At 48.9% G+C, this 17,293-nt stretch overlaps 1 protein-coding gene across 3 annotated transcripts; it reads right to left on the bottom strand.

Moving 5' to 3' along the window:
• Nucleotides 1-418: 418 nt before the first annotated feature.
• On the bottom strand, nt 419-16,284 carry LOC310670779 (neural proliferation differentiation and control protein 1-like). Of its 3 annotated transcripts, none has more exons than XM_083426538.1 (9): nt 16,029-16,284; nt 14,615-14,767; nt 14,062-14,175; nt 11,414-11,629; nt 9,536-9,602; nt 6,862-6,946; nt 6,018-6,100; nt 4,145-4,238; nt 419-1,286 (listed from the first exon to the last, which is right to left on the bottom strand). In XM_083426538.1, exons 1-9 carry the CDS (start codon nt 16,099-16,101, stop codon nt 1,221-1,223), a joined length of 951 nt encoding a protein of 316 aa, XP_083282664.1. In that variant the 5' UTR covers nt 16,102-16,284; the 3' UTR covers nt 419-1,220. The 3 variants fall into 3 exon arrangements, with proteins under 3 accessions (XP_083282664.1, XP_083282665.1, XP_083282666.1); XM_083426539.1 differs by having other exon boundaries at nt 4,145-4,235; XM_083426540.1 differs by lacking the exon at nt 4,145-4,238.
• Between the last annotated feature and the right edge of the window lie 1,009 nt (nt 16,285-17,293).

Genomic DNA, 17,293 nt, shown 5'->3' with positions numbered 1-17,293 from the left:
GCGACTCGAGCAAGTGAGCCAGGTCACTTGCTGCGGAGGAAGTAAATAGAACAACACATTTGACTGAGACACAGGTACAGCGCTATTACATACAGTGCACGGATCCCAACCCATGTTCGGCTTCTGGAGCATAGGCAGCCACAAGACCAGAAGGCGGGAAAGGCATAATTAGCAAGAGGCAATTCCAAGTCGGGCAGAGAAGGTCGTGCAAGCTTCTTACATGTGCAGATTCCACATCGTTGATAGACACGGAATTAGGTAGTCATATAAACATGGTGACACGCATGCACATCTGGGGAAAGGAGCTTGAGCCCAGGATTCTATAGTCCACGCAGAGATGAGATCTAAGGTTATGGAGCAGGGCCTTTTCAGCAGTGGCACCGTAAGAAGGGAACAGTCTCTCCACGAAGACCCACCGCTCTTTTCCTCTTACTTTTCCTGTAATGTTTGCCACTGTTACGTTGGGCAGCGATAACGATTCCGATGCTGTTGCTTCAGGTTGCGCTGAGTGCGACCTGTTAACCCTGTACATCACTTGGGGTTGGGTAAAGGGAAAAAAGCAATTGGTACGCTCTATAAAGAAATGAAGTGACGTCCATGGCCTCTACTCAAATGAGGGTATGTGTTACACAGAGCCATAGCTACAGGAGGGCTAGCCAGGTTTTTTTGCCCAGGGTGAAGCCTCCAGAGGGGAGCTTTTCAGGCTCTCAGCCTCTGTGTGCGCACAAATGTGTGGGTGTGTGGGTGTGCCAAACTGGCTCTTTGACCCGGGTGAAATAAAGCCTCGTTTCGCCCCTGGCTTGCACAGCTTAGTAGGCTAAATGCTTCCAGGCAGATAGAATCAGGAGAACTTGAAAAAAAAAAGGGTTTTCTAGCAAAGACAGAAATACCAGAGAATCTAGATGTGGATTTGAAGATGATCTATATGTTCTAAAAAATATAGATCCTAACGACGGTTTCCCCCCTTTTGAACCATTCCCAGAAGATGAAGGTGGTGTTTGTGTGTGTGTGTGTTTGTGTGTGTGTGTGTGTGACTGATGGGTGAGTCATACCAAAGCTGCCTTTCTTTAAAGAGGAAAGGTGGACAATCTAATGGGAGTGGGTTGTTTTGTTTTTTTATGACTCTGAAATTGCATCATCCCTCTATTGATCCAGGATTTGGAGATGTGGATGAGAAGAGAAAGGAGAGAGAGAGAGAGAGAGAGAGAGAGGATATGTACTTAGGGGGGGCATCGGTTTAGTGTGGAGGTATCAAAGAGTGGGTTGTGGATCTCCATCTCTCCACTCTGCAGAAAGAGAAGAGAGGAGTTGTTGTTAATCAAAGCATTGTTGGAAAAGGAAAGGAACCAAATTCCCAGCAGCCAACCCACACGTGCAACAGAATCATATCCCCGCTGACCTCCGCACCTGCCCTGGTATAATTCCTGTGCAGGTATGTAATATTAAGTCTAGTCTGAGTTTACGGCACCGGTTTCAGTCGGTGCGGACATGGTGCGTTCAGCTGGCAACTTGACCCTTCCTGACCCTTGCCCACCTTGGCTAATTGCAGCTAGCCAAAAGCGATTGGCTGAGTCGTTCCCGGAGATAATAAATGCCGCATCTCAAGAGGGTGAGGTTCTGGCCTCCTTGAAAGAGGCAGCTGTGTGGCCACTTCTTAAGAAACCCACTCTGAATTCAGAAGATTGTTGTTTTGTTTTGTTTTTTGAGGTGTTCAAGAAGATTGCAGGCGTCTGGCTCCAGGCACAATTGGAAGATAGATTATCTCTAGACATTTCAATTCAGGTTCAGGTCAAGGGGTGGCACCAGAACTGCCCTGTGCGTGACCTCTTGCACAAGAGAGATAGGCAGGGCAAGCATGATCGCTTTATCTTCAATCTCCTCTCTGAGGCCGAACTATGATCTCCTACTGGATCTGCCGTGTGGGTTGGAGCAGGGGGCGCAGTGGTCCCACTCCCATCTACAGTGGTACCCCAATTTACGAATTTAATCCGTGCTGGAAGTCCGTTCTTAAAACAAAACCGTTCTTAAACCAAGGCACACTTTCCCTAATGAGGCCTCCCGCCACCGGTGCCCTTCCACCGTTCAGATTCTGTTCATAGACCAAGGTCAAGTTCTCAAATCAAGACACTATTTCTGGTTTTGCGGAGTTTGTAAACCAAATCGCTCTTAAACCGGACTGTTCTTAAACCAAGGTGCCACTGTACAGGATTGGTTTCAGAAAGTAACGTTGGGAGTTTGCTGCTCAACCTTATTTAACCTATGCTATAGGTAAAGGGACCCCTGACCGTTAGGTCCAGTCACGGACGACTCTGGGATTGTGGCGCTCATCTCGCTTTACTGGCTGAGGGAGCCAGCATACAGCTTCCGGGTCATGTGACCAGCATGACTAAGCTGTTTGTGGCGAACCAGAGCAGCGCACGGAAACGCCGTTTACCTTCCTGCCGGAGCAGTACCTATTTATCGCCTTGCACTTTGACGTGCTTTCCAACTGCTAGGTTGGCAGGAGCAGGGACCAAGCAATAGGAGCTCACCCCGTCGCGGGGATTCAAACTGCTCCGGCGGGAAGGTAAACGGTGTTTCCATGCACTGCTCTGGTTCGCCAGAAGCGGCTTAGTCATGCTGGCCACATGACCCGGAAGCTGTATGCTGGCTCCCTCGGCCAATAAAGCGCCGCAACCCCAGAGTCGGTCACGACTGGACCTAATGGTCAGGGGTGTATGCACACCCTGAAAGAGCAGGTATCGAACCAGCATTGCTGAAGTGCCTTTCACCACCTTCAATAAATGAATCTCACCTTGTTGATGTGATTCATGCCTCTGGTAACATCCGGGCTAGATTACTGTAATGCGTTATACATGGGGCTGCCCTCAGAGATGACATGGAAGCTTCAGCTGGGGCAAAACTCCACTGCCTTAATTTTGACCACTGCAGCCAAGCTAAACCATTTCACACCCACACTATACTAGATCATTTCTTGCTCTTCTGTGCTGGATTATTTCTCTTTCTTCTCAGTGAAAAGGCGTAAGGGTATTCTGAGGACAGGTTCATGCACCAATACAAAACACACACCCATGGGCAGCCCGTCCGTGAAGCAGCCTGAAGCCAGCTGCTTCAGGGTGTCACCCTGAGAGGAAGAGGAGAAGCCATTGCCCAAAGAGGAGAGAAGTGGAAGAGCTTGGTTTGGGGTGGGGACAGGAGCTGCACCTCCCCCTGCCTTGCCACCGGCCGCAGCAACACCACACCCTGTACCCCTCAAGCAAAGCTGGTACCCCCACTGCCACTTCCTCCCCTCACTGCTGCACGACTGGTGCCCAGAACCCAGCATTCACCTCTGCCAGGTACTTGCTGCCTCCTGCTCCTCAGCCCCAGCAGCTGCAACAGCTTGCTCCTCTACTTGCCCTATGGCGGCCATCTTCCTCCTGCTTGCCTTCTTCTGGGCATCTCAGGGGTGAGTGTGTTTGGCGATGTGGTCTAAACCACTGAGCCTCTTGGGCTTGCCGATCAGAAGGTCAGCGGTTCGAATCTGTGCGACGGAGTGAGCTCCTGTCACTCTGTCCCAGCTCCTGCCAACCTAGCATTTCGAAAGCACGCCAGTGCAAGTAGATAAATAGGTACCGCTCCGGCGGGAAGGTAAACGGCGTTTCTGTGCGCTCTGGCTTCTGTCACGTTGCACCAGAAGTGGTTTAGTCATGACACAGAAAGCTGTCTGTGGACAAACGCCAGCTCCCTCGGCCTGAAAGCAAGATGAGCGCCCCCAACCCCATCGTTGCCTTTGACTAGACTTAACTGTCCAGGAGTCCTTTACCTTTACTTCTTTTGCCTTTTAAAGGACTGCCCCACTGCCACCAGGGTCCAGGAGCAGGCAGCAGCAAGCACCTGGCCGAGGTGAGTGCCCTGCAGAGGTGAATGTCAGGCGCCGTGTGGCAGCAAGGAGCAGGAGGGCAGGGGTGGCGCCAGGGTTTCTGCCCCTGGCAGCAAAATTCCCTGGGTTGGCTCTTCACACACCACACATAGAAGCATTCCAAATCACACAGAAAGGTGCCTTCTATGGAGGCAGATCATCGGGTCGTCTAGGCCAGGACTGCCAACACTGGCCTTACCTGGAGATGCCAAGAAACTGAACCTGGGCCCTTGCCATACATACCGGCGCCAGTCCCGGACACTCGTACACGGTGTAATCTCCGTTCTCAGTCTCTGACTCTGTGGAGAGCTGCTCTACTGGTTTGGGGGCTTCTCTGCTGAAGGAAGGAGGCAACAGTGTGAGATGAGGGATCTCAGGAGATGGAAACCCCTAGGCAGGTGTGTCCAAAAATCCGTTTTAGGGGCCTAATCCAGCCCGCCGGACGGTTTAATCTGACCCCTGTGGCAGTTTATTTCCTGGGCTAATATCCTTAAAAAAAATCACCTCAGCAACTTCAATCCTAAAAGAAGCTCAAGAATTTCAACTCCACAACTTCAATCTTGAAAAAAAGGTCAACAATTTTGGTTGGCCCTCACGGATCTTGACTTCATCAAATCTGGCTCTCTTTGAAAAAAGTTTGGACACCGACTATGCAGAACTAGATAAGATGACAGGAAGGATTCGAAACCTGCGGGACCAGAGATTCTCAGAAGACTGGAATAAATATGCGAACTGTTTGAAAAGCAACTGTAATCAACAGATTACACTTGTAGGGCTGCAAGAAGTTTTGTAAGGAGGAATATATGAAATATTGTAAGGAAGGTGATGATGAGAGAGTTAATAGATAATTAAAAGCAATAGTGAAATTAAGAAATGTAAATTAAGTGGAAAAATCTGGAAAATTTTCAGATGTGGTTGAAGTCCAAAAAATTGTATAAGATGTGACCTATGTTGAATGACTGTTGAAAATGATATATTAAAAATCTGACAAAAATATATATAAAAAAGAAAGAAAAAAGTTTGGACACCACTTCTAGAGGTTCCAGCCGCTTTCCAAAAATATATCCTCCCCACCCCCCTGGCTCCTGGATTTACTCTTGTGGTGTGGCAGGAATGGATGGGCTGGGAAGATTCAAGGACAATCAAAGAAACATTTAAAGATTTCAGCATAGCGTAGTCTAGTGTAGGATTAGGGTCAGAAAAAAAGAAAGACTTCTTTGTGTTGATGAGATCACAGAATGGTAGAGTTGGAAGGGACCCCAAAGATGAACTGGTTCAACCCCCTGAAATGCAGAAATATTTCGCCTAACGTGGGGTTCAAACCCACAACCTTGAGATTAAGAGTCTTGTGCTCTACCGACTGAGCTACCCCACAGGCTACAAAGAAGTTCTCTGAGCAGCTGACAACATAAAATATACAATATCCAGTGTGATAAAAAGGAAAAATGACATCAGTTAAGACTGAGAACAAATTAGGGAAAATTTGTAACTTATTTTAAAGACCATTGCAAACAGTTAAAATCGTTAGCAGGATTGGAATATCACTTGTAGTTTAAGGGTGAATTCCGGATCCAATGGAGAAGTAAAAGATTTGGACTATCATAAAAGATGCAGAAGGAAATGATAAATAACAGGACCCACAAAGGGGAGGATGGGAGAAGCTTGTTTTTATGATCTATGTTTGGTATATTTCTGTAAAATTAGAATTTGAATAACCAAATGAATAAATTTAATAATAATAATAAAAAGATTGGGAACAAATCGAAGGAAACAGATTAAAGTGGGGGAAACCCAACAAAGATAAAACAGTTAAATCACTTTTAAAAAGTGATTAAAAAGACAGGGGAGAATAATCAGGACTATGCCTTGAGCCTGAAAAGACATTCAGTGTGAAATTTATCCAGGCAGATGTTTTGAATGGCAACTTTCACCCGCCCCACCCAGCAAAACATCTGCAATGGCCCCAGGCCAGGGGGGGGGGTTGGTTCTTCCAGCTGCTTTCAAGGAACTGAAAGTTTCACCAGAGAGCCTTTAAGCAGCCCCTTTCTGCTCGTAGTGATTGCTTGGCCCTCACCTTCCCACTCCCATGGAGAGATGTGGAAAAGAGCACACTTACTCCTCACTGGTTGTGGTGAGAAGCTTCTTCTGATGTTGATAGTGGTGAACTTGGCACGACTGAGCTAGTCGGGAGTCCATGTACTAGAGGGGAGTAGAGAGAATGTAAGAATAGCCCAGCCTGGACCAAAACAAAGGCTTATTTAGCACACCTTCCCATTTCTGAGCACAATTCAAAGTGTTGGTGCTGAGCTTTAAAGCCCTAAACAGCCTCGGCCCAGTATATCTGAAGGAGCATCTCCATCCCCATCGTTCTGCCTGGACACTGAGGCCCAGTGCCGAGGACCTTCTGGCAGTTCCCTCACTGTGGTAAGCCAAGTTACAGGGAAGCAGGCAGAGGGCCTTCTGCCCTCCCACCAGATGTCAAGGCAATAAACAACTATTTTACTTTTAAAAGACAACTGAAGGCGGCCCTGTTTAGGGGAGTTTTTGCTGTGTTATTTTTAATATTCAGTTGGAAGCTGCCCAGAGTGTCTGGGGAAACCGAGCCAGATGGGCAGGGTATAAATAAATTATTATTATTATTATTATTATTATTATTATTATTATTATTATTGGAAGCTCACTGGCATATACTGCTCCCAATACAAGGGGTATTATATAGCTCTCAGGGTAGTGAGTTAGTTGGTGGCCGCTGTATCTTGTGGCAGCGAGTTCCAAAGTTTAACTGGGTTTAAAGAATTGCAGGCTTTCGCTTGCCCCTGAATCACCCCCCCCCCCGTTCAGGTTCTCTGGATGTCCCCTTGGGTTCTAAAGTGATGATCTGAGGGCTGTCAGGGGGGCAGGGGGCTCCAGCACCTCCCCCCCCCCCAAGTGAGCATTCAACCAATGGCAAAATCACATACTGCGCTGGGCTGATGATATCGGTATTGGTTTCCCCGGCTGCCTGCATATGCCATCTTCTGAGTCAAGTGTACTTCCTTCTGTAGCCTGGAAATGAATCGTATGATGATTTATTTTAAGCATGGCAAGCAAACAACCCCACAGTCCGCAATTTGAGTTTTGACACATGTTTACAGCATCACCACAAAAGCTCTCGTGAGAACAGCCTCCCTGCGTCGCTTTCATATTCCTGCTTTTTAAACCTGGGCAGGGCCACATTTCCTTCTGTGTGGAGCGGGGTGGTAGGGAGACATTTTGCTTGCAGCAGATGGGCCTTTTGAGATCAGATTGGCAAGAGTACGATTTTTTTTTAAAAAAAGAGTGCACTGGGGCATGTACAGAGTGAAAGAAATGGCCGATATCTTTTGCAAAAAGAAAAAAGACTTCTAGATATCGTGTGTGACCCCCCTGCCCCAAGGTGGAGTGATGGCTAAATCACTGCTCTTTGGCTAGGTAAAGGTAAAGGGACCCCTGACCATTAGGTCCAGTCGTGGGGTTGCGGCGCTCATCTTGCTTTATTGGCCGAGGGAGCCGGCGTACAGCTTCTGGGTCATGTGACCAGCATGACTAAGCCGCTTCTGGCAAACCAGAGCAGCGCACGGAAACGCCGTTTACCTTCACGCCAGAGCGATACCTATTTATCTACTTGCACTTTGACATGCTTTTGAACTGCTAGGTTGGCAGGAGCGGGGACCGAGCAACGGGAGCTCGCCCCGTCGCGGGGATTCGAACCACTGACCTTCTGATCGGCAAGTCCTAGGCTCTGTGGTTTAACCCACAGTGCCAGCCGCGTCCCTTGCTCTTTGGCTAGAAAGACGTAAATTCAAATCCCCACTCAGTGGTAGAATCATAGAATTGTAGAGTTGGAAGGGACCCCAGAGATCCGCTAGCCGAACCCCCTAAAATTGGCCAACCACATGAAGGCTCTAATCTACCTCAAAGAGTCCTACTAGGATAATCTGGGGGTAGGGTGGGGGAGGCAATGTATGCAACCCTGACAAGTAGGACAGTTAAAAACATAATAATTAAAAACATTTGAAGAAGCAAGCTCTGATAAGGCTACCTTCCTTCCTCTCTCTTCTGGCCTTCTGTTGCTGTACGCATTTTCTCTGTTGCTTCATCTCTTTCACAAAACCTTTTGTCTCAGAACTGTTTCATCATCCCCTATGGAAGCCAACCCTACGCAACTGTGTTTTCACCTATCTAATCTCATTCCCTTTATTTCAAACGCTCAGTGTTGTGAGTGCCGATGGCTATCTAGCAAAAAAAACACACACCCAAAGCAACTGTATCTCAAGGTGCTGCAAAAAAACACTGGAGAATTTGGTTTTCAAAACAGTCTAGCTTGTTTGGGTCAATTATTATTCAAAGGAGCTATAAAAAACAAAGGCAATTCCTCACATGAATGCGCAACATTTAAAAGCTAATGCAATTAATTACGTACAAACTGCATATAAACTTGTGTATACTGACTCAAATTGAAAGAAACACACACAGCCTGCAGAGATCTCAGACATTATCTACCATTCACATTAATAGGCAAATGGAATTATGGTCTGAAGGCAACAAATTATAGATTTTCTACAGAATCATGCTTGGGCATTGTTGATACGTGATAAGAAATCAAGGACTTGCATTATGTCCTAGCAAAAAATTGCATCACTCATGCACAATAGCAATGTATCAGCTGAGTCAGTGGCGTAGCGTGGGGGGTGCAGGGGGGGCCGGCCGCACCGGCCGCAACATCTGGGGGTTAGGGTTAGGGGGCGCAAATCCACGGGTTAGGGGGCACAGATCCACAGGTTAGGGGGCGCAAATTACTTGCCTTGCCCCGGGTGCTGACAACCCACGCTACGCCACTGAGCAGAGTTGGGGGAGTCCCAAGATTTGGAAGAGTTCAAAGTACATTTGAAGGGAGGGGGGAATGTAATTGTGAGGATGGGAACCTGACAACTCTAATGTATACAACACATGCTTCGTATTCACAGAATACTGGATGCTGGGTTGCATACAAACCATAAATTTAAAGTGCATTGTTTCTCCCCAGAGAGAATCCTGGGAATTTCAGTTCACCTCTGGCAGGGCTAAAAATTCCCTGCCTGTGCCGTTGACAAACTGTGGTTCCCAAAATTCTTTGGGGGGGAAATCACGTGCTTCAAATGTGTGGGGCAGGATTCTATTAAGTTGCTGTGAGTGTGGAACCAGTTTGGCTTGTGTAACAGGACTCCCCCCCACCTACCATGCCCCCAGTTGTGCTCTGGAGGGTTGGAGGAGATCCCAGAACAGGTTTAGGAGGTCCGGGCAGGGGGGGGGGAGAGAGGAGGGAACGTCCCATTGTGCAAGCCAGGCTGGCTGCTGGGGAAAAGAACGAGGGGCGAGGGAGCAGCTGGCATCCTGAACAAAAGGCTCTCTGTGCTGCAACATTTTGTTGCAGGCCTCCCTCCTTTCTCTTGTTTTTTTGCTTCTCTCTATCGCATGCTGACTTCGTCCCTGAATGAATTTAGATTTTAATCTCACTGGGGGCAATGACTGGTCTTTCGGCTTGCGGAACTTCATAAAGTACGAATGACATTGTTGTGCTAACATCATCATTATCATCATCATCATAGCAAATATGGGGGAAGGACATTTCCTTACCTGTACCAGCACATAGCAGCAACTACCAGTCCGGAAACCCCTGTCACTGTGCACATCACCAGGAGAGCTGTAAGGACCACAGTTAACCCTTTGAGTGTCAGGTATAAAGGAGCACCTCTAGAAACAAACACATAAGGACTGAAGAGGAGACTGCAGGATCAGACCAGTGGCCTATCTGATCCAGAATCCTGTTCTCACAGTGGCCAGCTGCAAACAGGAGACCTAAGCACAGCAGAACTCTCCCTTCCTGCGATTTCCAGCTACATCGGTACCTTGGTTCTCAAACGGCTTAGTTGTCGAGCAAATTGGCTCCCAAACGCCAAAACCCCGGCAGTAAGTGTTCCGGTTTGCGAACGTTTTTCGGAAGCCGAACGTCTGACGCAGCGTCTGCTTGAGTGCAGGAAGCTCTTGCAGCCAATCGGAAGCCGCTCCTTGGTTTTCAAACAGTTTCAGGAGTCAAATGGACTCCCAGAATGGATTAGGTTTGAGAACCAAGGGACCACTGTACTGGTATTCAGAAGCATCCAACCTCCCAACAGTGGACTATAATGGACGTAGCCAGGATTTTTGCTGGGGGGGGGCAGAACTGGCATGATTGGTAAGTTAGTTAAGTATTTTTATTGCTTTGCTTGATCTAGGGGGGCAGCTGCTATGCCCATGCTCTTATCCCAGGTGGACAAGCCCCATCTGCCCCCTCTAGTGTGGTGTAGTGGTTAAGAGAGGTGGACTCGTAATCTGGTGAACCGGGTTCGCTTCCCCGCTCCTCCACATGCAGCTGCTGGGTGACCTTGGGCCAGTCACACTGAAGTCTCTCAGCCCCACTCACCTCACAGAGTGTTTGTTGTGGGGGAGGAAGGGAAAGGAGAATGTTAGCCGCTTTGAGACTCCTTAGGGTAGTGATAAAGCGGGATATCAAATCCAAACTCCTCTTCTTCTTCTCTACAGCATGTGCAGAGACTGCCTTCTTGACTGGTTGACCCACAATTGGTCTCATCCACTCAGTCCACTGAAGCCTGTCTTTGCATGCAGGGGAGGACCCTAACTCACCAAGGCTTTGAGACCCGTCGGCTCCCCTCACCTGGTTTAGCCAGATTCAGGTAGGTAGCCATGTTGGTTTGACGCAGTCGACATAAATTAAAAAATTGTCCAGTAGCACCTTAAAGGTAAAGGTACCCCTGCCCGTACGGGCCAGTCTTGCCAGACTCTAGGGTTGTGCGCTCATCTCACTCTATAGGCCGGGAGCCAGCGCTGTCCGGAGACACTTCCGGGTCACGTGGCCAGCGTGACAAGCTGCATCTGGCGAGCCAGCGCAGCACACGGAACGCCGTTTACCTTCCTGCTGGTAAGCGGTCCCTATTTATCTACTTGCACCCGGGGGTGCTTGTGCTTTCGAACTGCTAGGTTGGCAGGCGCTGGGACCGAACGATGGGAGCGCACCCCGCCACGGGGATTCGAACCGCTGACCTTTTGATCGGCAAGTCCTAGGCACTGAGGCTTTTACCCACAGCACCACCCAGAGACCAACTAAGCATGTTCTGGGTATACGCTTTCGTGTACATGCACACTTCTTCAGTTTAGCCAGCCATTCAAAGCTGTTCCCAGATGTGGCTGCTGTTGCATGCTGGCAGCTTCTAGGAGCTGCAGGTGAGAGCTGAGTGCAAGGTGACAAACCATCCTAGAAGAAGCATGATGTACCCCCCCCAACAGAGGTGCAACCCCTCCTCTAACGCCCCATGCACCCCAATGATATTGTCTAACCCTCTATTAAAGCCATCCATTCGCCACACCCCACATTCCCACTCTCCAAGCAGCCTGGGTCCTGTGTCTCCCTCGCCGCCACACCCCCCCCCCCATCCTGGCAGAATAGCTCCTACTCACTAAGCGACACCGCTTTGTTCAGACTGGTAGCCGGAGGTCGGGACCTTTGCTTGAAATCCACTTTCACTCTTGTGGGGGGCGTGGTGGCTGAGACTGGAGTGTCTTCATAGGACTCAGAAGAAGCTGGGCTGCCGCTCACAGAGTAGGAGGCGTTGGGGGGGAAAGAGGTGGGGAAGGAAGTGGGGGAGCTGGGTGGTTCAAACCCCTCCATGCTGCCTGGAAAGCAAGGTGTCAATATAAATAAAGTCGTCTTATTTACGGAGCTCTCGTCCTGATTCACTTGCACAAAGCTTATGCGGAGGTTAGACAATGAGTTGCATGCATAGAATCATAAAGCTGGGAGGGACCACAAGGTTCATTCTAGTCCAAACCCCTGCAATGCAGGAATCTTTTGCCCAATGCGGGACTCGAACCCACAACCTTGAGATTAAGAGTCTCATGCTCTACCGACTGAGCTAGGAGAGTTTGTTTGCATCAGATTGGACCTAACAGGGGAGTTAAGCCTATGGGTTGCATTCAACCTGGTGCTCATTAGATTGTGCCAAGCATTTCTGCTCATCAACAGGACAATCTCTCCTCTCCTCCACCCACATTCTGTTCTGGGGTTCTCCTGACCTCCCCTCCAGGAGCAGATTTGAGGAGGGTGTGGTGATGCACAAATGAGGAGGGGAGGAAGTTCCTGTGCACTCAGTCTGGTCTTTATCAAGTATTCATTCTGATTAGTTTGCAAGAGAGGTTATACAATATTGTGAGCAGTCATCCAGAATTCCTGTTTATTTCATAGAATCATAGAATCATAGAGTTGGAAGAGACCACAAGGGCCATCGAGTCCAACCCCCTGCCAAGCAGGAAACGCCATCAGAGCACTCCTGACATATGGTTGTCAAGCCTCTGCTTAAAGACCTCCAAAGAAGGAGACTCCACCACACTCCTTGGCAGCAAATTCCGCTGTCGAACAGCTCTTACTGTCAGGAAGTTCTTCCTAATGTTTAGGTGGAATCTTCTTTCTTGTAGTTTGGATCCATTGCTCTGTGTCCGCTTCTCTGGAGCAGCAGAAAACAACCTTTCTCCCTCCTCTGTGTGACATCCTTTTATATATTTGAACATGGCTATCATATCACCCCTTAACCTCCTCTTCTCCAGGCTAAACTTGCCCAGCTCCCTTAGCCGTTCCTCATAAGGCATCGTTTCCAGGCCTTTGACCATTTTGGTTGCCCTCCTCTGGACACGTTCCAGTTTGTCAGTGTCCTTCTTGAACTGTGGTGCCCAGAACTGGACACAGTACTCCAGGTGAGGTCTGACCAGAGCAGAATACAGTGGCACTATTACTTCCCTTGATCTAGATTCACCTACACCTTCCCGTTAATTATTTGCTCACCCCAGATTTTTCACTGCGCTGTCCCTTTCCAAACCACTCAAAGTCTGATATTGCTGTTTTAAGGGGCTACCTTTGAAGGTGACCCGGAAACTGCAATTAATCCAGAATGCGGCAGCTAGACTGGTGACAGGGAGCGGCTGCTGAGACCACATAATACCGGTCCTGAGAGGTCTGCATTGGCTCCCAGTACGTTTCTGAGCACAATTCAAAGTGCTGGTGCTGACCTTTAAATCCCTAAACGGCCTCGGTCCAGTATACCTGAAGGAGCATCTCCACCCCCATCGTTCAGCCCAGACACTGAGATCCAGCTCTGAGGGCCTTCTGGTGGTTCCCTCATTGCGAAAAGTGAGGTTACAGGGAACCAGACACAGGGCCTTCTTGGTAGTGGTGCCTGCCCTGTGGAACGCCCTCCCATCAGATGTGGAGGAAATAAGCAGCTATCCTATCTTCAAAAGACATCTGAAGGCAGCCCTGTTCAGGGAAGTTTTTAATATTTAATGCTGTATTGTTTTTAACACTTGATTGGGAGCCGCCCAGAGTGGCTGGGGAAACTCAGCCAGATGGGCGGGGTATAAATAATAAATTATTATTATTATTATTATTATTATTATTATTATTATTATTATGTGGATAGGTTACAGTAGGACAACAGAAGCTCTTCAGCTGCATAAACGTAGACTTCTACTACGTACTTGCACCCGGCAAATAGTGACAGTCTGGAGGCACCTTAAATTAGTTGGAAAATCTTTTCCCTTACTCCCTTGCATTATATCACCCCCTAGTGGAACAGCTGAAAAGGCTCCCTGAGACACTTCTGCTGAAGAGCATGGTCAACAAGATAAATAAATCAGCAAGAAACCAGTTACTAGGCCCAATGAGGCTGTTCTTCAGGGAAGCCCTTCAGAACAACCAACCTGAATCTCCAGGAGAAAGCCATCATCAAAGGTAAGGAGATGTGGTCCAGGGAGCTATCAAAAAGGAACTGATGGGAAAACATGTAGTGGGATGACCACCTGGGCTGTTTTTGTGTTGTATTCTCAGCCCCTTAAGTTTAAATAAATATGATAGTCATAGTTTCTAGCCCTCAGGACAATGCTAGCGGTAAGCTAAATGGTGGCCTTCCCAGATGTTCATGGACTCCAATTCCCATCAGCACAGCCAGTGGGTCTGGAATGCTGTGAGTGAGCTTGATGGACCAATCATCTAACTTGGTATAAGGCAGCTCCCCATGTATGCTGGGAAAAGAGGTGCGTCTGTTGGCTTCGCCTACCAGGCCAGGTGGTCTCCATGTCTGATGGCTTCAGCCCTTTCTCGTGCTTGGCTAAGAGGGAAAGAATGAGAGCGAGCAAGTCTTTGGGCTTTTTCTGGCCTTTTGTTTTGCTTTCTGAAAAAAGAGAGAAGATGTTGAGAGAGAAAATCAGGCCTTTAGTCACAGTCTGCATGACTGCATGACAACGGGTGAGCTCCCGTTGCTCCGTCCCAACCTAGCAGTTCGAAAGCACACCAGTGCAAGTAGATAAATAGGTACCACTGTGGCGGGAAGGTAAACGGCGTTTCCGTGCGCTGCTCTGGTTCGCCAGAAGCGGCTTAGTCATGCTGGCCACATGACCCGGTAGCTGTACGCCGGCTCCCTCAGCCTGAAAGCAAGATGAGCGCCGCACCCCATAGTCGCCTTTGACTGGACTTAACCGTCCAGGGGTCCTTTACTTTTACCTTTTTTACAGATCCCCTCTCTGCTCCCAGTCTTCTCAGCCATTCAGCTGTCCCTCTAAAGCCCTTGGACTCTTCCCCAGGTCCCCCCCCCAACTCCCCACAGACCTCACCCTGCTTAGGGACCTTCTTCTGCACACAGTTTCCACTAGAGTCCTCCTCATAATTGGGGAAGCAAGGGCCACAGGTCGGTGCTCCTTCCGGCCCGCAGCCCAGACGTTGACGGAGCAGACAGTTGACTTTGTACTTGGCTGGGCAGAGGGGGTCTGGAAAATAAATAAATGTTATGGCTTTCTGAAAAAACTTGCAACAGGGGTACCCAGACAGTGGCGTAGCGTGGGGGGTGCAGGGGGGGCCGGCCGCACCGGGCGCAACATCTGGGGGTTAGGGTTAGGGGGCGCAAATTACTTGCCTTGCCCCGGGTGCTGACAACCCACGCTACGCCACTGCACCCAGATGCACCAACCAGCATTGTTAATGCGTAGAAGTTTTATCGCATCCCTGACTTCAGCATTTCATATTGAACAAAGATCCTCTCTTGTTATTTTTGCATTTCAATGCGCAAAAGTGTAAGCGTAGTCAGAAAACAGGACTGCCACCTTCTTTTTCCTCACCCAGGGCTCCTGCGGGCTTCACAAAAGCAGGGATCAAACAGGTAGAGAGCATTTACCATCTCAGTATCTCTATATGGGGAGGAACTGCACCTGTTGAACAGTTGCCTATCACAGAGCTGTTACTCTCTGAAGGAAACAAAGCAAGGGAAGAGTCAACTTTTTTTTCCCTCTCCAAAGGGGTGGGTATACGAAACAGGGAGGTCTAGCAGTTTGGGGAAACTGTATACAGCTGGCAACCAGGACGTCTTTGTCCTTTAACAACATTTCAGTCTCCAGGGTCGTGCCGATGAAGGTGAAAAGCAAAGATGTCCAAAGTTATCCAAAAAGGGGGAACGGGTCTACTGTTTTAGACCAGAGAACAGAATTCTGGGTGAAAAGTAGGAATTAATCTGAGCCTGGGCTTTGATGCCAGGTTTCATTTTTGGAAGGGCAAGAGCATGTACAGAGTGCTGACACGCTCACCTCACCCAGCCCCGAACCAATTTGGCATTTAGCTGAAAGGGGCTTCAGGTCCAATGGGATGGATGACAAACAGGCAGCCTTATAAGTTCGTAGAGCAAAGGGTCCAGAAGGGGCTGGTGCCGAGACTCCCGGGTTCCCTAGCACCAGAGCCGGGTCTGCGCTCTAGGGGACCTCGCGTATTAGGCTTTCCCACTCAACCTCCGGTCCCCTTTTATCTCCTTTATTGTTCTCCTGCTCCCCCCCCCCGCCCCCATTTTTTCCTCCGCTCCAATGGGCTGGATATTTACCCCCCTTTTTTGTTCCCCTCCTCCTTTCCCACATCTGTCCCTTTCTTCTCCTGTTTTCACCTGTCACTCACATCCATTTCTGATCCCATTCCCTCCCTCCCGCCCCCGCTACCCCCACGATTCTGCACCCTTCCCCCCCCATCCCAGCCAGATGCCCCCCTCACCTGCTTCCCAGTTGGCCCCCGTAGCTATCAGGGCGGCGAAGAACCCCAGCCATCGTGTCGCTTTGCTCTGCATCTCCTTTCAAGATGAATCAGGGTGGGTGGGGTGAGCTAAGCCTTCCCCCCACCCCCAAACCTGTTATGGCAGGGGGCTGCCCCCCCTTTGCAGCTGCTGGCATATAGTCGGATCCGTGAGAAGACCTGGCGCTGGCCGGGAGAGGGACTGCGGATCTTTATGAATGAACTAAGGATGGGGAGGGTGTAAGGAGTGGGGTGCGGGGGGTGGGGGGCGGGGGGGGGGAGAAAGGCAGGAATGGAGAATTAGATAGGTGGAAGGAAAATGCTGAGGGCTTGTCAAGGTGGGGGAGGAATGGGGGGCAGACTTATTGACGAATAGCTGGATGGATTGACAGGTTGATTGGAGACAGAGATGGAGCCTTGCATAGCAGATATAATGGATATGAGTCAATGAAAGTACAGATGGGGATTTAGAGATTAGGGAAGTCGCAGGCCCACAGCTGGGAGACGGAGGTGGTGTTTTGCTCCCCTTGTACATTTTGGCGCATGAAAAAAATACTGTATAATCGCTTTCGAGAATCCCGAGGCCGCTCTCCCAGCTTTTTAGTCTAATATTTTGGAAGAGTGGTAATGTTTGCTTGTTTAATTTCTCACAATTACTTCCAACCTTTTCTCCACGGAGCTCAAGGTGGGATCCATGGCTTTCCCCCCTCCTCGTTTAACCCCCACAACAACCCTTTGAGGTAGGTCAGGCTGAGAGGCTGTGGCTGACGCAAGGCCACCCAGTGAGCTTCATGGCCTAACAGGCATTTGAACCCAGGTCTCCTAATCACTATGCCACACTGGCTCTAACACAATGGATTTCTTAATCTAAAATTTTAGGGATACAACTGTATACTTTTTTTGGCGTTTTTTCTTTAAGAAACATGAAGATTAATTTCCTTTCCCCACCCTATAAGCTTAAGATAATATTTGCAAAGCCTTATGATACTATAATCTTTATTGTCATTGTCCCACACAGAACAACGGAATTGGGGGGAAAAATCTACATAAGACATTCAAAACCAACAAACTTGCTATCCCAGCTATCCCAACCTGGTTATGCCAACCTTTGCATAAGGATATTGCTTTAAACACAAAACATGAACTTAAAAGTGACGGCAGATGCACACACAGGCAGGCATCCCTGTGTGATTCATCTAGTCAGTGGCGTAGCGTGGGGGGTGCAGGGGGGGCCGGCCGCAACATCT

This window comes from Podarcis tiliguerta (genome assembly GCF_965153285.1).
Source record: "Podarcis tiliguerta genome assembly, chromosome: 2".
In the NCBI taxonomy this organism is placed as follows: domain Eukaryota; kingdom Metazoa; phylum Chordata; class Lepidosauria; order Squamata; family Lacertidae; genus Podarcis; species Podarcis tiliguerta.
Note: the sequence above shows the minus strand (reverse complement) of the source record. Positions and strands in the feature narration are given on the sequence as shown.

What these genes read in the sequence shown, in the direction of transcription:
- LOC310670779 (XM_083426538.1), bottom strand. Translation starts at nt 16,101, where the DNA reads ATGCAGAGCAAAGCGACACGATGGCTGGGGTTCTTCGCCGCCCTGATA. An exon ending in CTCACCACAACCAGTGAGGA is followed by an intron (nt 4,239 to 6,017) that starts GTAAGTGTGCTC and finishes TCCTTCCTTCAG; the next exon opens with CAGAGAAGCCCCCAAACCAG. An exon ending in AGTGTCCGGGACTGGCGCCG is followed by an intron (nt 1,287 to 4,144) that starts GTATGTATGGCA and finishes CTCTTTCTGCAG; the next exon opens with AGTGGAGAGATGGAGATCCA.